The sequence below is a fragment of the Procambarus clarkii genome, chromosome 30 (genome assembly GCF_040958095.1).
Source record: "Procambarus clarkii isolate CNS0578487 chromosome 30, FALCON_Pclarkii_2.0, whole genome shotgun sequence".
Classification (NCBI taxonomy): Eukaryota; Metazoa; Arthropoda; class Malacostraca; order Decapoda; family Cambaridae; genus Procambarus; species Procambarus clarkii.
In genome coordinates, this window is record NC_091179.1 from 27,371,569 (window position 1) to 27,395,436 (window position 23,868).

The 23,868-nt window shown below is 46.4% G+C and overlaps 1 protein-coding gene across 2 annotated transcripts in view; it reads left to right on the forward strand.

Annotated features, from left to right (window-relative positions):
- LOC123765536 (alpha-1-macroglobulin) overlaps nucleotides 1-3,838 on the forward strand; it is a 251,748-nt gene extending 247,910 nt beyond the window's left edge. For both annotated transcript variants that reach the window (XM_069334071.1, XM_069334070.1), the window contains exon 27: nucleotides 3,035-3,838. In XM_069334071.1, coding sequence (XP_069190172.1) covers nucleotides 3,035-3,214 — 180 coding nt within the window. In that variant the 3' untranslated portion in view covers nucleotides 3,215-3,838. The remainder of the gene's footprint in view (nucleotides 1-3,034) is intronic.
- The last annotated feature ends 20,030 nt before the right edge of the window (nucleotides 3,839-23,868 follow it).

Consider the following 23,868-nt stretch of genomic DNA (forward strand, 5'->3'; position numbering starts at 1 on the left):
TATAGGTTTGTCAATGTTAATGGTGAGTTTGTTAGCAGTTAGCCAAAGATGGACTTTATTTAGTTCAGTATTTACTGTAACATTCAGTCGCACCAACACCCCTGAACACTTGTATACAGAACAGCCTCATCTCCAGGCATACCCTTACGCAGATCTAGCACAAGACGGAGCAGTGGTGTGGGTGCCCGTGCTGGTGGTGCTCATGCTGGTGTTGGCGCCAAAACCAAAAACACAGGTGTACTTGTGGGGGAGGATTGTGACAATTTTGTCCCACAAATTCCAGCATTTGATTTCAATGTTGGTGTGACACCCTTATTTCCCTATACTGGTGATAATATGGCTGAAATTTTTTATGGCATCTTTTGATCAGAAGTTCATTGACCATTTCGTTGAAGAGACGAACCGATACGCTCTGGAACTCATTGACTCTGGAATTTTACCTGCCTCTCGATTGACACGTTGGAAAGACACGACTATTGAGGAAATGTGTGTGATTTTAGCATTGTGTATGATGCTGAGGCATGCAGATAAACACGGGATCCAGGACGTGTTTATCCTGCTGCTTCTCAGGTGCCTGCACTTTGAGAACAATGATAATGAAGGCAGATACGACAGATAGTGGAGAAAGCGGAAGATATTTAGTGAATTAAGAAGAAAATTCCATAACTATTTTGTACCAGCACAGTGTGTCGTGATAGAAGAATCGTAAGTTCTCTTCAAGGGACGACTGGCGTTTAAGCAGTATATACCATCAAAGTGGCACAGGTTTGTGCCGCTTTGGTTTGGACTAAAAGTTTGGACTTTTAGTTCTTTTTGGTTTGGACTAAGGTTCTTCAAGTTGTGTGACTGCGAAACCGGTATTGTCATGGACATATTGTATTCAGGTACGGACGTTGACATACGAGGTCAAGATCCACATGGGTTCTCGGGCAGTCTCGTGAAAACACTCGTGGAACCACAGCTGAACAAGAGGCATATCCTGTACACCGACGAACTACTATTCCAGCCCCATGCTGACCAGATTCCTCCTTGACCACAACACTGGTGTATGTGACACTGTCAAGACCTATAGGAGGGAAATGCCAGTGTTTGGCATTGGTATTGCAGTGGGTGAATGCCAGCTGATAGTGTGATAAAATGTTATCCGTGCACTAGAGGGACAGACGCGAGGTAAATATGTTAACTATTCACACGGGTGCCATGTCGGACAGTGGTGAAGTGAACTTTGCAACAAGGTTGACAATGTATAAACCTGATTGTGTCATTGACTACAATGTAAATATGCATTTAGTAGATAAGTGACAATTGTTAGTGTCGTTGAGTTCATGCGAAAATCCATGAAGTAGACCAAGAAATTGTTTTCCACCTCGATGACGTTACAGTGCTGAACTGTTTTAACACGTATATCGTGAAATCTGGCAAAGGACCATCAATCCGTACATTGTGTTGCTCTAATGTCACAACTACTGGTGAAATATGGAGTGGAGGTCAGTGTTGACATGTGGGGTGCCAGGAACAGTCTCGCACAGTTCCTGATACTCAGGTGTAAAGAATACTTGGCTGTACACAAGCTTGGTTATATGCCAAGCAAAGGCACACGTGAAAAGGGCAAAGGTTTTTGCGTGGTTTGCAAGAACACTCAATGTAGTGAAAGGAAGCGAAGATCCATCTGCTCTGTGCGTTGACTGCAAAATTCCTTTGTGCCCCGTTCACTGTGTGACGTGTTGGAGATAGCGCAGCTACTATCCGGCAGGTGTTGTGTGCCTAACGCTCATTAGAGAAAAAAAATAAAACTAATTTAAATAAAACTACTTACGCCCTTTGCGGTGTGAATAGTTGCAGGAATAAAAACCAGAGACATTAACAATTAACAAATTTACTTATAATAATGGAAACACAAATGATAACAATACTTGGCTTAACACAAGCACAGTAATGGCAATATGAATATAAAATTTAAGTTACTTTATGAATAGGGGTGACTATACAATATTTACACTGTGCTATACTTCATCACACGTCATAGACGAGACCACACCGAGTGAGGTAAGACGTATGAACCAAGAGAGCACAAGTCGTCTGAGTGTTGGGTCGCCAGCCGCTACTTATATACACTGGCAGGTGACGCCATGCTGGTGGGTAGCAGGGTTGAAACAGCCGGTTGGTCAACCGGCAGAATAAGGGTTGTTAACCAGGCTGAACGAGTGACCGGTGGAGACCTGGCGTGTAGAGCTCTTGAATAGCAGGGCAGGGGGGGGGGGGAGTCCATGGTGGTACAGTTCAGTAACAGGAATAATGTAACTGCTTCGGTGATTATCACATACTCCCACAGTTCTAAGTTTGTTGATAGTGTTGTATATAGGCTGTGATAGTGTACGGTGTGTAAATAAGTTTTAATGTAAATAATTGAACATTTAATATATAAAATATGAACAATGTTTGTACACACATTTGCGATAGATGTAACACAGGTTCTTTAAACAGTTCGGATGTTCTATTGCCTGAATATTGTAAACCTGTTCAATATACTTAGGATGATCCAGAAAAAACAAAAGAAATGTGTTTGTAATTGTGCGGAAAAAATGAACATAAAAATATATTGGCAACTCACGCTTGTTGAATCTGGCACGCGACCGCCTCCGGGAGTCTACGGCACGGGCGACCACCGAGTCGTGATATCACACCCCATTTTCTGGACACCACTGCGGCCAAAGTACATTTTGCCAATATTTTTAACATATGTGATCAGGAGAGGGTATTTGACACTTTTGGGAGGAAAATAAGTTTTTGGAAAAAAATTATTTTCAGCACACCACGGGTTTGGCAGCTCAGCACGGTGATTAAAGGTGGTGGGCGCATTAGGCAAACTAGAGACTCGAGAGTGGCCAGTTTCTTGTTCCAGCTCCTCAGTGTCGCAATCCAGAGAGGAAATGCTTGTAGTATCTTAGGTATGCACCCCCACTCCGAAGAGCTGGATGAGGTCTTCGAACAGTGATTGCTAAATGTGATAGTAATATATTTTTTGTCCATACAGAGTTTCATCCTACCACCAAATGATGAATGCCAACGTGACTCAGGGTTTCCTATTGACGGCATCATTGAAGGACCAATTTTTATTGAAGAAGATGAGGAAGTAGATGAAGCAAATGTGTTACCAACAGTAAACCCAGAAGACATTGCTGATTTAGTTGCAGAACTAGATGAAATAATTTAAGTTTCGAATTTATTGTATAGAAGGTCTTGAAAAACAATGTTGCAATATGTTTATCTGTAAATTAAGTAAATGACATCAAAATAAAGTTTAGTCATTAGAGATGTGCGATATTTGTCAAGATATGTAGTCACAGTACATTATAGTCTTAAGTACTCTCATTTACTGTTAACTGCATTTTTATATTACCTCAGCTTTAAAAACAAACAATTTTTGCTGCTCTAAAAGGGAATTCTACTATTGAATGATTAAGTCATATATGGAATGCTTACATTTATCTATTGAATATTTGAATTGGTTGAAACAATGGAAAAAATCATCCTTTACTACTTATCATTGAGGTAAGGATCTATTGAATTGCTTTATTTGCAATCTCGTGACCTCTAGCCTTTAAATTTGCCCATTGAAATATTGAAGAGTTCATCTTTCAATAAAAATATACTTTTACATAAGTTCATTACATTGGTATCTGTAAAAGTTGAATATAAACTGGTATATACTAAAATATTGTTTTCATAAATGTTTCATTTTATTTTTTTCTGTAAGGTTTCCTTCAGTAGCCTTCTTTGTAAATAATATGCCTAAGTATCCACTGAGGAGGAATACAATAAAAATAAAAAAATTCAAGCAGTATATTAGATTATATGGTCCTTGTACATGAGCCAGATTAGGAAACATAAACATGACATCGAATTATGGAAGTGACATGATGGGAATAGTCCATTTGCAGTTTCAGCTATACTTCTGGGAATTAGCCATCTGCAGCTGTATCCATCCTTTACATAATTTTATCTTTCACAAATCTTACCGATTGCATCTTAATTTATAGTCTTGGCCCCCTCCCCGCTCAGCTCGTTGTCGCCGTGTGGGGGCTTCGTGGGCGGCTGCCGGAGTGTGATGCTCCTTGGGACAGTCCTTTGTCCTTTTCTAGCCTTGTGCTCCTGCTGCCGTCCTCTCCAATTCTGCTGGGCATCTTTTCCTTTTCCTTCTGTTTCGTTTTTCTCTCCCCTCTTCTATCTGCTAGCCGTTTCCTGCCGACCTTTTGCTCGTTCTGGTTCTTCCCTTGGACTTCCTCTATTTTGACGCCCGGGTGCTTGAAGAGGCATACTCTTGCACCCGTAGAACTGTTGGACCCGACGTCGAGAGCGAGGGGAACCTTTTATTGTCAATCCCCCCCTTTCGTCACTGAACCAGATCTCGACGGACTGTCGGTTTCTTAAGGTGGCGTTTGTGGGGTGTATACTCACGACGCACCCCTTGGAGGCCCCGACAAGATCGGCGATAGCTTCTTGTTGGGTGTCCTGCCTCTAATTGTGGCTCCATGGTGGGTGTGGGGGCACATTCGTGGATGAATTCTTCTTTTCGTCAAGATGATAACCCGTTTCGGCTGCTTCTGGCTTACCTTCTCAGGCTCGTGGGGTGGGCGACCAAGCCCCCGAGTCGGTCCGTATTGGAAGACCGGGCTCTGTAGCCTCCGCTGCATTGGGCCCCGACCTTGTTCCTCCTTTGGCCTCTCTGACTCCTTCCCCTGGCTCCCCTCCCTCCTCTGTGGTTGGGTCGAGCCCCAAGCCCCCAGTGGTGACTACCTCGTCCCCTGGCGCGGCTCCTTCTCTAGTTGACTACTGCGCCTTTTAACCCCTCTCTCTCTGGGGGTTCTCACCGCCGTCCTCGTCACGGCCGCCCTCGCTCGATTCCTTCCAGTTCTGCTACCTATCAAGCCTTGTTTGGTCCCGCTTCGTGGGCCAAATATTTTGATCTCCTCCCTCTTGATTCTGCGCCTCCTGACAATTTCTCCCTCCATCGACATCTCATTGATTCCGTGGATGCCTCCATTACTTTCAACCCCACTCGTCTCGGTACACGTGTCATTGCTGCTCCTTCTCAGGATGCTGCTTCCCGCTTGGCTGCCCTATCCTGCCTTGGCGAGACCCCCATTCGGGTCTCGAAGAACGCTCAGTTGAATGCCAGTGTTGGCACTATTTTGCTCCCGCCCCATGTTGCGACCGGTGTTCGGGACCTGCGCGACTGCCACGACGATATTCGACATATCCTCGCTGCCCAGGGCCATTCTATTCTCCAGGTGGACACGTTTACTCGTCCCCCTCATGGTAGTCGCCGTCAACCCCTCCGGGTTGTGAAGATTACCTTTGATGGTAGGACCCTTCCACCCTCTGTCATTCTTGCTGGTGCCAGGTGCTCTGTCCAGGAGTACATTCCTTCTCCTCGGCTCTGCAACAAGTGCTGGAGATTTGGGCATGGTGCCCTCCGCTGCTCCGGGACTGTCTCTCTGTCCTTTGTGTGGTGGCGAAGGTCACTCTAAGTCGGAGTGCACTTCTCCCCAGGCCCGTTGCCTCAACTGCGGTGAGGCCCATCCTACCTTCTCCCGTGCGTGTGTCCATTACAAGCTTGAGGCAGCCGTCCTCAACCTGAAGCACCGGGAGCGTTTATCCTTTCTTGAGGCGAGGCGCCAGGTTCGCCGGCTCCCGCCTTATGCTAATATCTCTTATGCTCGCGTGTTGCGCTCTTCCTCTCCTCGTCCTTCCCGCCTTCCTCAGACTCACAACCGTTTCCGGGCCTTGGACCCTGATGCGCCCACTGCCCCCTCCTCTGTTCCTTTGGGTTCTCTCCCGAAGGATCCTCCTCCTGGTCCTCTGTCTGGGGTTCCCCTTCCTTCTACCCGGTCTGTCGTGTCTTCTGTGTCTTCTTCCTCGTCCCCCTCCGATCCTCCTTCCCATCCTCTTCCTCCATCTATCGGCTCTCCCCACCGCCTGTCGGTGCGGGCGGATGTCCATCGCTCTCCTAACGGCCGTCGTGTGTGCTCTCGTTCGGCTTCTCCTGTTGAGACACTGGAATCCGTTGCCCGGTACGTAGTTGCTGGGACACCGGTCTCTTTAAGTCAGAAGCGTAAGCCTGGCTCCTCTCCTTCCTCTTCCCCGGCGGGTAAGAAGGCTTCGCTTTCTTCCTCGGCTCCTCCTCCTGGCTCTGTTGCTCCTTCCCCTCCCGTTTCAGTGCTTGCGCCCCCTGTTCCTGCTATGGAGGTTTCTTTGGCCCCTGCTTCCCTTTCGGTTGCTGCTCTTGCTGGGGTGCGCTCCCCTCTTTCTACTCCCCTCTCTTCCTGCTGCTGTCCTTGACTGCTCCTCTCCGTTGTCTCCTCCTCTTCCTCCTCCTCCTCCTCCTCCTCCTCCGGACCCTGCCCGCCCACCTCTGATCTGTTCTCCCGTTTCCTTCCCTCCGTCTTTGCTCAGTTTACCCATGCCCCCTAACCCTGACTTTGCTGACCCTGATCCTGACCCTGATATTCTTTAACGTGCTCTGTTGCTCTTTCGCCTTTGTTTCTTCCTTGTTCTCTGTTTTTGTCCTTTCTCTTCTCGTCGTTGTCCATTCTTCAATGGAACGTTCGAGGTTATTACGCCAATTTCCTCGAACTCCAACTTCTGATTTCGCGGTTTTCGCCCCTTTGTGTCTGTCTCCAGGAGCCAATGCTTGGTGCTCGTCCTGGTCGTTTTCGTGGCTCTTCCTTTCTCTCCCCCCCCCCAGCCATTGCTGGGGCTTCTAATTCTTCTGCTCTCTTGATTCGGGCTGATGTTCCCTTTGTTCCTTTACTTTTTCCTTCGCCTCTCCATTGTTCTGCTGCTCGTATCTTTGTGGGGAAATGGTACACAGTTTGTTCCATTTATCTCCCCCCGAGTGTCCCGCTCTCTCTTCCTGATTTGAAACACCTCCTAGACTCCTTGCCGGAGCCTGTGCTCCTGCTGGGTGACTTCAATTGTCGTCATTCTCTTTGGGGTGACGTTCTGACGAATACCCGGGGTCGCCTCCTTGAGCCGTTTCTCCTCTCTTCTTCCCCGTCTCTTCTGAATTCTGGTGAGCCCACTCATTTGGACTCTCGGACTCGCACCCTTTCTTGTCTTGATCTTTCTCTCTGCTCTTCTTCTCTTTACTTAGATTTCACGTGGCAGGTTCTTGATGACCTCCATGGAAGTGATCACTTCCCCATCCTTGTTTCCTTTTTCTCTTTTCGCCCTTCCCTCTCTTTCCCTAGGTGGCAGTTTGCTAAGGCAGACTGGACCCTATTTACCCTCAGTGCTGCTCTCTCTGACCTCTCCCTTCTGCCTCTCTCTCGCGCTCTCCTCCTTTTTCATGACACTGTCTTCAACGCTTCCCTCCGCTCTACTCCTCGCTCTTCCTCTCGGGGTCCACGGAAGTGCGTTCCCTGGTGGAATGCGGCCTGTGCTCGGGCTGTCCACTGTAAGCGTGCAGCCTGGAAGAGGCACCGCCGTAGGCAGACGACCGATTCTTTTCTTTTCTTTCGGAAAGCGAGTGCGGTGGCCCGTAGGGCCATCCGTACGGCTAAACGTGAATGTTGGGCATCTTATGTCTCAACAATTACGTCCAAATTCCCTCTGGCCCAGATCTGGAAGCGTATCCGCAAGATAGCGGGTAAGTTCGTTCCCGATGTTTCACCGGTCCTTCACCTCCATGATACTCTTGTGGCGGACCCGTTGCAGGTCGCTTCCGAACTGGGTTCCCACTTTTCTTCTGTTAGCTCTGGTCTTCATCTTCCCCAATCTTTCCTTCTTCGTAAACCTGTCCTTGAGTCTCGTCCTTTAGATTTCTGCACTCATCTTCAGCTTCCCTATAATGATCCCTTCTCTCTCTCTGAACTTCGTTCTGCCCTGGCCCTCTGCGGTTCTACGGCGGCGGGCTCCGATGGTATTCATTATGAGATGCTTCGCCATCTCCCTCCGAGCACGTCTCAGTATTTACTGAGTCTGTATAATCGGATCTGGGAGTCGTCGTCAGTCCCTGAGGACTGGCTCGATGCTGTTGTCCTCCCTGTTCGCAAACCGGGGTCTTTGGGTACTTCCCCTAAGGACTTTCGCCCTATTGCTCTCACAAGTTGTGTCTGCAAACTCTTTGAACGTATGGTTAACGTTCGTCTGATGTGGTTCCTGGAACACCATCACCTCCTCTCCCCTTCTCAATTTGGTTTCCGCAAGTGCCGCAGCACGACAGATGTCCTCGTGAACTTGGAGGTCTATATTCGTACTGCTTTTGCTGCAAAGACCTCCGTTGTTGCCGTCCTTTTTGACCTAGAAAAGGCTTACGATACCACTTGGCGTTATCATATCCTATCTCAACTTCATTCTTTTGGCCTTCGTGGTCTTCTCCCTCTTTTTCTCCGCAGCTTCCTCTCTCGTCGTTCCTTTCGGGTGCGCCTTGGTATCGCTCTCTCCCCCTCTTTTCGGCAATACGAAGGTGTGCCCCAGGGTAGTGTTCTGAGCACTACTCTTTTTCTGGTTGCCCTCAATGGTCTTCTTTCCTCTCTTCCTTCTGGTGTCTTCTCCGCTCTCTATGTCGATGATCTTACCCTTTGTTGTCAGGGTGATGATTCGCCTCTCCTTCAACGCCGGCTTCAACTTGCAATTGATGCCGTGTCGTCTTGGGCCACAGGTCATGGCTTCAAGTTCTCTACTTCTAAGACTTGTGCCATGACTTTTACGCGGAAACGGGTTGTTCTTCGTTCCTCTTTGTCACTTTATGGTCATCCCCTTGAATACAAAGATTCCGCGAAGCTTTTGGGGTTATTCCTTGACACTCGTTTGTCTTGGTCTCCCCATATCTCTTACCTCCGTGTTGAGTGCTCTAAGGCCCTTACCCTCCTTCGGGTCTTGTCCCATACTTCTTGGGGGGCCAGATAGGCGCACTCTCCTTGCTTTACATTCCTCTCTCGTCCTGTCTAAGCTCGATTATGGTTGCCCTGCTTACTCGTCTGCTTCTCCTTCTACTCTTCGCCGTCTTGATGCTTTGCACCATACTGGGTTGCGCCTCAGTTCTGGTGCCTTTCGTTCGACTCCCATCCTTAGCTTGTATGTTGACACTGGCTTCCTGTCTCTCCAGGACCGCCGTGATCGCTACTGTCTTCGCTATCTTGCGCGGTCCTTGCAACATCCTTCCTCTCGCCTCTGTCGTGCTTTAACTTTTACCCCTCCTGCGGTTCCTGTTCCTCTTCACCACCTCCCTCTTTCTGTCCGGTTATTTCGCCTACAGGATTCTCTCTCCGTTCGTATTTCTGACGTTTCTCCTCGTGTTGTTCCTCCTTTGCCCCCGTGGAGGGTCCCTCTTCCGCGGTTTTGTACTTCCTTGACCCGTATCACTAAAGCTTTTACCCCTCCTACGGTTCTAAAACGCCTTTTCCTCGAGCAATTTTCTTCTCACTCCCGCTCCGTTTCTGTCTTCACCGATGGGTCTAAGTCAGCGGACGGTGTTGGCTACTCTGTTGTTTTTCCTGATCGCACTTATATGTGTCGCTTGCCTCCAGAGACTAGCATCTTTACAGCGAAACTTTATGCTATTCTCTATGCTCTTCGTCTCCTGCTTTCTCGTTGTCAGTCTTCCTTTGTGGTTGTTGTTGACTCTCGTAGTGCCCTCATGGCTCTCGGGTCCTTTAATCCGGTTCATCCAGTAGTTGTCGAGATCCAGCATTGGCTGTTTCTCGTTCACAGTAAATTTAAGTCGGTTGAGTTTTGTTGGGTTCCCAGCCATATTGGTGTCTTTAAATGAGCGTGCGGATGCTGCCGCTAAGGAAGCTGTCCGCTCTTGTCCCATCTCTCGTAAAGGCATTCCGTATTCCGACTTTTACCCGGTTATCCATTCCTCAGTCCTTACCCGTTGGCAGGCTTCTTGGTTGTCTGTTACTGGTAACAAGCTACGTACTCTTAAATGTTGTGTTTCCTCGTGGCCGTCCTCCTTCCACCGTAACCGGCGGTGGGAAACAGCTCTGGCGAAGTTGCGTATTGGCCATACTCGCTTAACCCATGGTCACTTGATGGAGCGCCGCCCTGCTCCTTATTGTCCTAGTTGCATTGTCCCTCTTACGGTCGTGCATGTCCTTCTTGAATGTCCTGACTTCCAGGACGAGCGTGTGTCTTGCTTTCCGACCGCCCCTCGCGGTCACCTGTCCCTCGATAGAATTCTTGGTGACTCGGATACTTTTGATATCGTTCGCCTTATGCGTTTTTGTTCTCGTATTGGCATCCTTGGTGATATTTAGCGCCCTCTGATTTTTTTGCGTATTTGATGGTGCTACATAGCCTTCCCGGTTTGGTGCCTTCTTTTGATAATTACTTACTTACTTCTCGTATTAGTCGCGTTACTGGATGTTTTGGATGTGAAGGTCGCCGATCTTCTAGGCCTGGAGAAACTTACGTATATGCGTGTGGCGGTGAAATTTGCCACGTCAGCCGGCTACCTGGATTTTGTACGCCGCTACACTGACGAGTCGTTTACGCTACCTGCTTCTGCTGTGACTGTGCTGGGGACGGATCCATGGGGCCCGCTGACTTTTGTGAGTATGCACGGTGTGCCGGTGGATTTCCCGGAGCAGGAACTGTGTTCCAAGTTTGCCAGCTAGGTTTGGTGCGGTGGTGACACATCGCTTCAATGTGTACTGATACAGAAATTTAAAGCCATAGAATTAGTTAGGAGCAAGGGAAGAATCCTGATGATATATGGCATTCTTCCAAGAAAGAGCATTGGGAATGAATGGTTTTCGAGGGCACTTTGTGTCAATTGCCGGCTGGAAAGATATTGCAAATCAAACTCATTATCTTTGATAGACAACTGGGAACACTTCTATGGAAGAAGTGAAATGTATGCTCGTGATGGGGTGCATCTATCGAGGGCTGGGGTTGTTGCTGTTGCAAACTCATTGGAACCAGTGGTTAGAGGCATTTGTTTGGGTTTAAACTGTTAGTAGATAGTGGTATGGGAATTGATAGGGAGGAAGGAGGTAATAAAAGTATGTGTTTGTTGGAGAAACAAATTGGCAAAATGATCAGGGAAAGAGAAGGGCCTCAAAAGAACAAATCACTTAGGGTATATTACACTAACAGTAGAAGTCTAGGACACAAAGTAAACGAGTTAAATGCTCTTGTCTGTACAGAAAAAAATATATTATTGCACTTGCCGAAACGTGGATGAACGTGGATTTTTGCCGCTAGCGACGAAAATCGCCCGATTTTTGCCCTCCAGCGGCGAAATTAGCCCGATTTTTGCCCTTTACCGGCGAAAATCGCGCGATTTTTGGCCGGTAGCGGCGAAAATAGCACGGTTTTTGGCCGCTAGCAGCGAAAATCGCGCGGTTTTTGCCCACAAGCGGCAAAAATCGACCGATCTTCGTCGCTAGCAGGCAAAAATCGCGCGATTTTCGCCGCTAACGGCTGAAAACCGCGCTATTTTCGCCGCTAGCGGCCAAAAACCGCGAGATTTTCGCAGCTAGCGGCCAAAAACCGTGCGATTTTCACAGCTGGCGGGCAAAAATCGTGCGAATTTCGCCGCTAGCGGCCAAAAATCGCGCGATTTTCGCCGCTAGCGGCCAAAAACCGTGCGATTTTCGCAGCTGGGGGGCAAAAATCGCGATTTTCGCCGCTACCGGCCAAAAATAGCACAATTTTCGCCGCTAGCGGCCAAAAACCGTGCGATTTTCGCCGCTAGCGGCCAAAAATGGGGCGATTCTGGCCGTTAGCGGCCAAAAACCATGCGATTTTCGCAGCTGGGGGGCGAAAATAGCGCGATTTTCGCCGCTAGCGGCCAAAAACTATGCGATTTTTGCAGCTGGCGGGCAAAAATAGCGCGATTTTTGCCGCTACCGGCCAAAAACCGCGCGATTTCGCCGCTACCGGCCAAAAATAGCGCGATTTTCGCCGCTAGCGGCCAAAAATCGGGCAATTTTTGCTGCTAACGGCCGAAAACCGCGCTATTTTCGACGCTAGCGGCCAGAAACCATGCGATTTTTGCAGCTGGCGGGCAAAAATCGCGCGAATTTTGCCGCTGCCTGCCAAAAATCGACCGATTTTCGCACCTAGCGGCCAAAAATGGGACGATTTTTGCCGCTAGCGGCCAAAAATCGTGCGAATTTCGCCGCTAGCGGCCAAAAATAGCGCGATTTTCACCGCTAGCGGCCAGATACTATGCGATTTTTGCAGCTGGCGGGCAAAAATAGCGCGATTTTCGCCGCTAGCGGCCAAAAATCGTGCGAATTTCGCCGCTAGTGGCCAAAAATCGCGCGATTTTCGCCGCTAGCGGCCAGAAACTATGCGATTTTTTCAGCTGGCGGGCAAAAATCGACCGATTTTCGCCGCTAGCGGCCAGAAACTTTGCGATTTTCGCAGCTGGGGGGCAAAAATCGCGATTTTCGCCGCTAGCGGCCAAAAACCGTGCGATTTTCGCCGCTAGCGGCCAAAAACCATGCGATTTTCGCAGCTGGGGGGCAAAAATAGCGCGATTTTCGCCGCTAGCGGCCAAAAACTATGCGATTTTTGCAGCTGGAGGGCAAAAATAGAGCGATTTTCGCCGCTACCGGCCAAAAACCGCGCGATTTTCGCCGCTAGCGGCCAAAAACCACGCGATTTTCGCAGCTGGCGGGCAAAAATCGCGATTTCGCTGCTAGCGGCCAAAAATCGTGCGAATTTCGCCGCTAGCGGCCAAAAATCGCGAGATTTTCGCCGCTAGCGGCCAGAAACTGCGATTTTTGCAGCTGGCGGGCAAAAATAGCGCGATTTTCGCCGCTACCGGCCAAAAACCATGCGATTTTCTCAGCTGGGGGGCAAAAATCGCGATTTTCGCCGCTACCGGCCAAAAATAGCGCAATTTTCGCCGCTAGCGGCCAAAAACCGTGCGATTTTCGCCGCTAGCGGCCAAAAACCGTGCGATTTTCGCCGCTAGCGGCCAAAAATCGGGCGATTTTCGCCGCTAACGGCCGAAAACCGCGCACTTTTCGACGCTAGCGACCAGAAACCATGCGATTTTTGAAGCTGGCGGGCAAAAATTGCGCGAATTTCGCCGCTACCTGCCAAAAATCGACCGATTTTCGCCGCTAGCGGCCAAAAAAGGGGCTATTTTCGCCGCTAGCGGCCAAAAATTGTGCGAATTTCGCAGCTGGTGGGCAAAAATAGCGATTTTCACCGCTACCGGCCAAAAACCGCGCGATTTTCGCCGCTAGCGGCCAGAAACTATGCGATTTTCGCCGCTACCGGCCAAAAACAACGCGATTTTCGCCGCTAGCGGCCAAAAACCATGCGATTTTCACAGCTGGCGGCCAAAAATCGCGATTTTCGCCGCTACCTGCCAAAAACCGCGCTATTTTTGACGCTAGCGGCCAGAAATCATGCGATTTTTGCAGCTGGCGGGAAAAAATCACGCGAATTTCGCCGCTACCTGCCAAAAACCGCGTGATTTTCGACGCTAGCGGCCAAAAACCATGCGATTTTCATAGCTGGCATTGCAAAAATCGCGCGATTTAGGCCGCTACCGGCCAAAAATCGCGCGATTTTCGCCGCTAGCGGCCAAAAATGGGGCGAATTTCGTCGCTAGCGGCTAGTAACTATGCGATTTTTGCAGCTGGCGGGAAAAAAACCACGCGATTTTCGCGGCTAGCGGCCAAAAACCATGCGATTTTCGCAGCTGATGGGCAAAAATCGCGATTTTCGCCGCTACCGGCCAAAAATAGCGCAATTTTCGCCGCTAGCAGCCAAAAACCGTGCGATTTTCGCCGCTAGCGGCCAAAAAAGGGGCTATTTTCGCCGCTAGCGGCCAAAAATGGGGCGATTTTGGCCGTTAGCGGCCAAAAATTGTGAAAATTTCGCCGCTAGCGGCCAAAAATCGAGCGATTTTCGCCGATAGCGGCTAGAAACTATGCGATTTTTGCAGCTGGCGGGCAAAAATAGCGCGATTTTTGCCGCTACCGGCCAAAAACCGTGCTATTTTCGCCTCTAGCGGCCAAAAATCGGGTGATTTTTGCCTCTAGCGGCCAAAAAAGGGGCTATTTTCGCCGCTAGCGGCCAAAAACTATGCGATTTTTGCAGCTGGCGGGCAAAAATAGCGCCATTTTCGCCGCTACCGGCCAAAAACCGCGCGATTTTCGCCGCTAGCGGCCAAAAATCGGGCGATTTTTGCCGCTACTGGCCAAAAACCGCGCGATTTTTGCCGCTAGCGGCCAAAAACCGTGCGATTTTCGCCGCTAGCGGCCAAAAATCGGGCGATTTTTGCCGCTACCGGCCAAAAACAGCGTGATTTTTGCCGCTAGCGGCCAAAAAAGGGGCTATTTTCGTCGCTAGCGGCCAAAAATGGGGCGATTTTCGCCGTTAGCAGCCAAAAATCGTGCAAATTTCGCCGCTAGCGGCCAAAAATTGTGCGAATTTCGCCGCTAGCGGCCAGTAACTATGCGATTTTTGCAGCTGGCGGGCAAAAATAGCGCGATTTTCGCCGCTAGCGGCCAAAAAAGGGGCTATTTTCGCCGCTAGCGGCCAAAAACTATGCGATTTTTGCAGCTGGCGGGCAAAAGTAGCGCGATTTTTGCCGCTACCGGCCAAAAACCGCGCGATTTTCGCCGCTAGCGGCCAAAAAAGGGGCTATTTTCGCCGCTAGCGGCCAAAAATCGTACGATTCTCGCCGCTAGCGGCCAAAAATGGGGCGATTTTCGCCGTTAAAGCCAGTAACTATGCGATTTTCGCCGCTAGCGGCCAGATACCATGCGATTTTCGCCGCTAAAGGCCAAAAATGGGGCGATTTTCGCCGCTAGCGGCCAAAAATCGTGCGAATTTCGCCGCTAGCGGCCAAAAATAGCGCGATTTTTGCCGCTACCGGCCAAAAACCGTGCTATTTTCGCCTCTAGCGGCCAAAAATCGGGTGATTTTTGCCTCTAGCGGCCAAAAAAGGGGCTATTTTCGCCGCTAGCGGCCAAAAACTATGCGATTTTTGCAGCTGGCGGGCAAAAATAGCGCCATTTTCGCCGCTACCGGCCAAAAACCGCGCGATTTTCGCCGCTAGCGGCCAAAAATCGGGCGATTTTTGCCGCTACTGGCCAAAAACCGCGCGATTTTTGCCGCTAGCGGCCAAAAACCGTGCGATTTTCGCCGCTAGCGGCCAAAAATCGGGCGATTTTTGCCGCTACCGGCCAAAAACAGCGTGATTTTTGCCGCTAGCGGCCAAAAAAGGGGCTATTTTCGTCGCTAGCGGCCAAAAATGGGGCGATTTTCGCCGTTAGCAGCCAAAAATCGTGCAAATTTCGCCGCTAGCGGCCAAAAATTGTGCGAATTTCGCCGCTAGCGGCCAGTAACTATGCGATTTTTGCAGCTGGCGGGCAAAAATAGCGCGATTTTCGCCGCTAGCGGCCAAAAAAGGGGCTATTTTCGCCGCTAGCGGCCAAAAACTATGCGATTTTTGCAGCTGGCGGGCAAAAGTAGCGCGATTTTTGCCGCTACCGGCCAAAAACCGCGCGATTTTCGCCGCTAGCGGCCAAAAAAGGGGCTATTTTCGCCGCTAGCGGCCAAAAATCGTACGATTCTCGCCGCTAGCGGCCAAAAATGGGGCGATTTTCGCCGTTAAAGCCAGTAACTATGCGATTTTCGCCGCTAGCGGCCAGATACCATGCGATTTTCGCCGCTAACGGCCAAAAATGGGGCGATTTTCGCCGCTAGCGGCCAAAAATCGTGCGAATTTCGCCGCTAGCGGCCAAAAATAGCGCGATTTTCACCGCTAGCGGCCAGATACTATGCGATTTTTGCAGCTGGCGGGCAAAAATAGCGCGATTTTCGCCGCTAGCGGCCAAAAATCGTGCGAATTTCGCCGCTAGTGGCCAAAAATCGCGCGATTTTCGCCGCTAGCGGCCAGAAACTATGCGATTTTTTCAGCTGGCGGGCAAAAATCGACCGATTTTCGCCGCTAGCGGCCAGAAACTTTGCGATTTTCGCAGCTGGGGGGCAAAAATAGCGCGATTTTCGCCGCTAGCGGCCAAAAACTATGCGATTTTTGCAGCTGGAGGGCAAAAATAGAGCGATTTTTGCCGCTACCGGCCAAAAACCGCGCGATTTTCGCCGCTAGCGGCCAAAAACCACGCGATTTTCGCAGCTGGCGGGCAAAAATCGCGATTTCGCTGCTAGCGGCCAAAAATGGGGCGATTTTCGCCGCTAGCGGCCAAAAATCGTGCGAATTTCGCCGCTATCGGCCAAAAATCGCGCGATTTTCGCCGCTAGCGGCCAGAAACTATGCGATTTTTGCAGCTGGCGGGCAAAAATAGCGCGATTTTCGCCGCTAGCGGCCAAAAACCATGCGATTTTTGCAGCTGGGGGGCAAAAATCGCGATTTTCGCCGCTACCGGCCAAAAATAGCGCAATTTTCGCCGCTAGCGGCCAAAAACCGTGCGATTTTCGCCGCTAGCGGCCAAAAACCGTGCGATTTTCGCCGCTAGCGGCCAAAAATCGCGCGATTTTCACCGCTAGCGGCCAGAAACCATGCGATTTTTGCAACTGGCGGGCAAAAATAGAGTCTCATGGTATTGGGGGTGCTATATTAAGCTGGATTAGGGCATGGCTATACCAAAGGAAACAGAGAGTTAGTATAAATGGAATCAAGTCAGAGTGGGAAAATGTTGTAAGTGGAGTGCCTCAAGGCTCTGTCCTGGGACCTCTGTTGTTTATAATATATATAAATGATTTAGATTCAGGTTTGAACATAAGAACATAAGAACATAAGAACAAAGGTAACTGCAGAACATAAGAACATAAGAACAAAGGTAACTGCAGAAGGCCTATTGGCCCATACGAGGCAGCTCCCATTCTATAACCACCCAATCCCACTCATATACTTGTCCAACCCGTGCTTGAAACAATCGAGGGACCCCACCTCCACAATGTTACGCGGCAATTGGTTCCACAAATCAACAACCCTGTTACTGAACCAGTATTTACCCAAGTCTTTCCTAAATCTAAACTTATCCAATTTATATCCATTGTTTCGTGTTCTGTCCTGTGTTGATACTTTTAATACCCTATTAATATCCCCCCGGTTATGTCCATTCATCCACTTGTAAACCTCTATCATGTCACCCCTAACTCTTCGCCTTTCCAGTGAATGCAACTTAAGCTTTGTTAATCTTTCTTCATATGAAAGATTTCTAATTTGGGGAATTAACTTAGTCATCCTACGCTGGACACGTTCAAGTGAATTTATATCCATTCTATAATATGGCGACCAAAACTGAACTGCATAATCTAAATGGGGCCTAACTAGAGCAAGATATAGCTTGAGAACCACACCAGGTGTCTTGTTACTAACGCTGCGATTAATAAATCCAAGTGTCCGATTTGCCTTATTACGAACATTTATGCATTGATCCTTTTGTTTTAAATTCTTACTAATCATAACTCCCAGATCCCTTTCGCAATCCGACTTCGCAATCACAACACCATCTAGCTCGTATCTTGTAACTCTATCATCATTACCTAACCTCAGAACTTTACATTTATCAGCATTAAACTGCATCTGCCAATCCTTTGACCATTTCAAAACCCTATCTAGATCAACTTGAAGTGATAGTGAGTCCTCCTCCGAATTAATTTCCCTACCGATTTTCGTATCATCGGCAAATTTGCAAATGTTGCTACTCAAACCTGAATCTAAATCATTTATATATATTATAAACAACAGAGGTCCCAGGACAGAGCCTTGAGGCACTCCACTTACAACATTTTCCCACTCTGACTTGATTCCATTTATACTAACTCTCTGTTTCCTTTGGTATAGCCATGCCCTAATCCAGCTTAATATAGCACCCCCAATACCATGAGACTCTATTTTTTTAATCAGTCTTTCATGTGGCACTGTATCAAAAGCTTTGCTAAAGTCAAGGTATACAACATCGCAATCCTTACCACTATCAACTGCCTCAACAATGCTAGAATAAAAAGATAACAAATTTGTTAAACATGAACGGCCATTTATAAAACCATGTTGCGACTCAATTATTAATTTATGTTTTTCAAGATGAAGACGAAAGGCCTATTGGCCCATACGAGGCAGCTCCTATTCTATAACCACCCAATCCCACTCATATACATGTCCAACCCGTGCTTGAAACAATCGAGGGACCCCACCTCCACAATGTTACGCGGCAATTGGTTCCACAAATCAACAACCCTGTTACTGAACCAGTATTTACCCAAGTCTTTCCTAAATCTAAACTTATCCAATTTATACCCATTGTTTCGTGTTCTGTCCTGTGTTGATACTTTTAATACCCTACTAATATCCCCCCGGTTATGTCCATTCATCCACTTGTAAACCTCTATCATGTCACCCCTAACTCTTCGCCTTTCCAGTGAATGCAACTTAAGCTTTGTTAATCTTTCTTCATATGAAAGATTTCTAATTTGGGGAATTAACTTAGTCATCCTACGCTGGACACGTTCAAGTGAATTTATATCCATTCTATAATATGGCGACCAAAACTGAACTGCATAATCTAAATATGGCCTAACTAGAGCAAGATATAGCTTGAGAACCACACCAGGTGTCTTGTTACTAACGCTGCGATTAATAAATCCAAGTGTCCGATTTGCCTTATTACGAACATTTATGCATTCATCCTTTTGTTTTAAATTCTTACTAATCATAACTCCCAGATCCCTTTCGCAATCCGACTTCGCAATCACAACACATAAGAACATAAGAACATAAGAACAAAGGTAACTGCAGAAGGCCTATTGGCCCATACGAGGCAGCTCCTATTCTATAACCACCCAATCCCACTCATATACTTGTCCAACCCGTGCTTGAAACAATCGAGGGACCCCACCTCCACAATGTTACGCGGCAATTGGTTCCACAAATCAACAACCCTGTTACTGAACCAGTATTTACCCAAGTCTTTCCTAAATCTAAACTTATCCAATTTATATCCATTGTTTCGTGTTCTGTCCTGTGTTGATACTTTTAATACCCTATTAATATCCCCCCGGTTATGTCCATTCATCCACTTGTAAACCTCTATCATGTCACCCCTAACTCTTCGCCTTTCCAGTGAATGCAACTTAAGCTTTGTTAATCTTTCTTCATATGAAAGATTTCTAATTTGGGGAATTAACTTAGTCATCCTACGCTGGACACGTTCAAGTGAATTTATATCCATTCTATAATATGGCGACCAAAACTGAACTGCATAATCTAAATGGGGCCTAACTAGAGCAAGATATAGCTTGAGAACCACACCAGGTGTCTTGTTACTAACGCTGCGATTAATAAATCCAAGTGTCCGATTTGCCTTATTACGAACATTTATGCATTGATCCTTTTGTTTTAAATTCTTACTAATCATAACTCCCAGATCCCTTTCGCAATCCGACTTCGCAATCACAACACCATCTAGCTCGTATCTTGTAACTCTATCATCATTACCTAACCTCAGAACTTTACATTTATCAGCATTAAACTGCATCTGCCAATCCTTTGACCATTTCAAAACCCTATCTAGATCAACTTGAAGTGATAGCAACTTGAGTAGCAACATTTGCAAATTTGCCGATGATACGAAAATCGGTAGGGAAATTAATTCGGAGGAGGACTCACTATCACTTCAAGTTGATCTAGATAGGGTTTTGAAATGGTCAAAGGATTGGCAGATGCAGTTTAATGCTGATAAATGTAAAGTTCTGAGGTTAGGTAATGATGATAGAGTTACAAGATACGAGCTAGATGGTGTTGTGATTGCGAAGTCGGATTGCGAAAGGGATCTGGGAGTTATGATTAGTAAGAATTTAAAACAAAAGGATCAATGCATAAATGTTCGTAATAAGGCAAATAGGACACTTGGATTAATTAATCGCAGCGTTAGTAACAAGACACCTGGTGTGGTTCTCAAGCTATATCTTGCTCTAGTTAGGCCCCATTTAGATTATGCAGTTCAGTTTTGGTCGCCATATTATAGAATGGATATAAATTCCCTTGAACGTGTCCAGCGTAGGATGACTAAGTTAATTCCCCAAATTAGAAATCTTTCATATGAAGAAAGATTAACAAAGCTTAAGTTGCATTCACTGGAAAGGCGAAGAGTTAGGGGTGACATGATAGAGGTTTACAAGTGGATGAATGGACATAACCGGGGGGATATTAATAGGGTATTAAAAGTATCAACACAGGACAGAACACGAAACAATGGATATAAATTGGATAAGTTTAGATTTAGGAAAGACTTGGGTAAATACTGGTTCAGTAACAGGGTTGTTGATTTGTGGAACCAATTGCCGCGTAACATTGTGGAGGTGGGGTCCCTCGATTGTTTCAAGCACGGGTTGGACAAGTATATGAGTGGGATTGGGTGGTTATAGAATAGGAGCTGCCTCGTATGGGCCAATAGGCCTTCTGCAGTTACCTTTGTTCTTATGTTCTTATGAGTGGGATTGGGTGGTTATAGAATAGGAGCTGCCTCGTATGGGCCAATAGGCCTTCTGCAGTTACCTTTGTTCTTATGTTCTTATGTTCTTATGTTCTTATGTAATTTGGGGAATTAACTTAGTCATCCTACGCTGGACACGTTCAAGTGAATTTATATCCATTCTATAATATGGCGACCAAAACTGAACTGCATAATCTAAATGGGGCCTAACTAGAGCAAGATATAGCTTGAGAACCACACCAGGTGTCTTGTTACTAACGCTGCGATTAATAAATCCAAGTGTCCGATTTGCCTTATTACGAACATTTATGCATTGATCCTTTTGTTTTAAATTCTTACTAATCATAACTCCCAGATCCCTTTCGCAATCCGACTTCGCAATCACAACACCATCTAGCTCGTATCTTGTAACTCTATCATCATTACCTAACCTCAGAACTTTACATTTATCAGCATTAAACTGCATCTGCCAATCCTTTGACCATTTCAAAACCCTATCTAGATCAACTTGAAGTGATAGTGAGTCCTCCTCCGAATTAATTTCCCTACCGATTTTCGTATCATCGGCAAATTTGCAAATGTTGCTACTCAAACCTGAATCTAAATCATTTATATATATTATAAACAACAGAGGTCCCAGGACAGAGCCTTGAGGCACTCCACTTACAACATTTTCCCACTCTGACTTGATTCCATTTATACTAACTCTCTGTTTCCTTTGGTATAGCCATGCCCTAATCCAGCTTAATATAGCACCCCCAATACCATGAGACTCTATTTTTTTAATCAGTCTTTCATGTGGCAACACAGGACAGAACACGAAACAATGGATATAAATTGGATAAGTTTAGATTTAGGAAAGACTTGGGTAAATACTGGTTCAGTAACAGGGTTGTTGATTTGTGGAACCAATTGCCGCGTAACATTGTGGAGGTGGGGTCCCTCGATTGTTTCAAGCACGGGTTGGACAAGTATATGAGTGGGATTGGGTGGTTATAGAATAGGAGCTGCCTCGTATGGGCCAATAGGCCTTCTGCAGTTACATAAGAACATAAGAACATAAGAACAAAGGTAACTGCAGAAGGCCTATTGGCCCATACGAGGCAGCTCCTATTCTATAACCACCCAATCCCACTCATATACATGTCCAACCCGTGCTTGAAACAATCGAGGGACCCCACCTCCACAATGTTACGCGGCAATTGGTTCCACAAATCAACAACCCTGTTACTGAACCAGTATTTACCCAAGTCTTTCCTAAATCTAAACTTATCCAATTTATACCCATTGTTTCGTGTTCTGTCCTGTGTTGATACTTTTAATACCCTACTAATATCCCCCCGGTTATGTCCATTCATCCACTTGTAAACCTCTATCATGTCACCCCTAACTCTTCGCCTTTCCAGTGAATGCAACTTAAGCTTTGTTAATCTTTCTTCATATGAAAGATTTCTAATTTGGGGAATTAACTTAGTCATCCTACGCTGGACACGTTCAAGTGAATTTATATCCATTCTATAATATGGCGACCAAAACTGAACTGCATAATCTAAATATGGCCTAACTAGAGCAAGATATAGCTTGAGAACCACACCAGGTGTCTTGTTACTAACGCTGCGATTAATAAATCCAAGTGTCCGATTTGCCTTATTACGAACATTTATGCATTCATCCTTTTGTTTTAAATTCTTACTAATCATAACTCCCAGATCCCTTTCGCAATCCGACTTCGCAATCACAACACATAAGAACATAAGAACATAAGAACAAAGGTAACTGCAGAAGGCCTATTGGCCCATACGAGGCAGCTCCTATTCTATAACCACCCAATCCCACTCATATACATGTCCAACCCGTGCTTGAAACAATCGAGGGACCCCACCTCCACAATGTTACGCGGCAATTGGTTCCACAAATCAACAACCCTGTTACTGAACCAGTATTTACCCAAGTCTTTCCTAAATCTAAACTTATCCAATTTATATCCATTGTTTCGTGTTCTGTCCTGTGTTGATACTTTTAATACCCTATTAATATCCCCCCGGTTATGTCCATTCATCCACTTGTAAACCTCTATCATGTCACCCCTAACTCTTCGCCTTTCCAGTGAATGCAACTTAAGCTTTGTTAATCTTTCTTCATATGAAAGATTTCTAATTTGGGGAATTAACTTAGTCATCCTACGCTGGACACGTTCAAGTGAATTTATATCCATTCTATAATATGGCGACCAAAACTGAACTGCATAATCTAAATGGGGCCTAACTAGAGCAAGATATAGCTTGAGAACCACACCAGGTGTCTTGTTACTAACGCTGCGATTAATAAATCCAAGTGTCCGATTTGCCTTATTACGAACATTTATGCATTGATCCTTTTGTTTTAAATTCTTACTAATCATAACTCCCAGATCCCTTTCGCAATCCGACTTCGCAATCACAACACCATCTAGCTCGTATCTTGTAACTCTATCATCATTACCTAACCTCAGAACTTTACATTTATCAGCATTAAACTGCATCTGCCAATCCTTTGACCATTTCAAAACCCTATCTAGATCAACTTGAAGTGATAGTGAGTCCTCCTCCGAATTAATTTCCCTACCGATTTTCGTATCATCGGCAAATTTGCAAATGTTGCTACTCAAGCCTGAATCTAAATCATTTATATATATTATAAACAACAGAGGTCCCAGGACAGAGCCTTGAGGCACTCCACTTACAACATTTTCCCACTCTGACTTGATTCCATTTATACTAACTCTCTGTTTCCTTTGGTATAGCCATGCCCTAATCCAGCTTAATATAGCACCCCCAATACCATGAGACTCTATCTTTTTAATCAGTCTTTCATGTGGCACTGTATCAAAAGCTTTGCTAAAGTCAAGGTATACAACATCGCAATCCTTACCACTATCAACTGCCTCAACAATGCTAGAATAAAAAGATAACAAATTTGTTAAACATGAACGGCCATTTATAAAACCATGTTGCGACTCAATTATTAATTTATGTTTTTCAAGATGAAGACGAATTTTATTTGCTATTATAGATTCGAGTAACTTTCCCACAATAGACGTTAGGCTAATTGGTCGATAGTTGACGCAAGTGATCTATCTCCTTTCTTAAAAACTGGTATCACATTAGCAACTTTCCTAAACTCTGGCACTCTGCCTGACTCTATTGATTTATTAAATATGGTTGACAGTGGGTCACAAAGCTCCTCTTTGCATTCTTTAAGCACCCTGGCAAACACTTCATCCGGCCCTGGGGATTTGTTTGGTTTGAGTTTTACTATTTGTTTAAGAACATCCTCCCTGGTAACTGCTAAACTCGTCAACCTGTCCTCGTCCCCACCCACATAGACTTGTTCGGCTGAAGGCATATTGTTAAGTTCCTCTTTAGTAAATACAGATACAAAATATTTA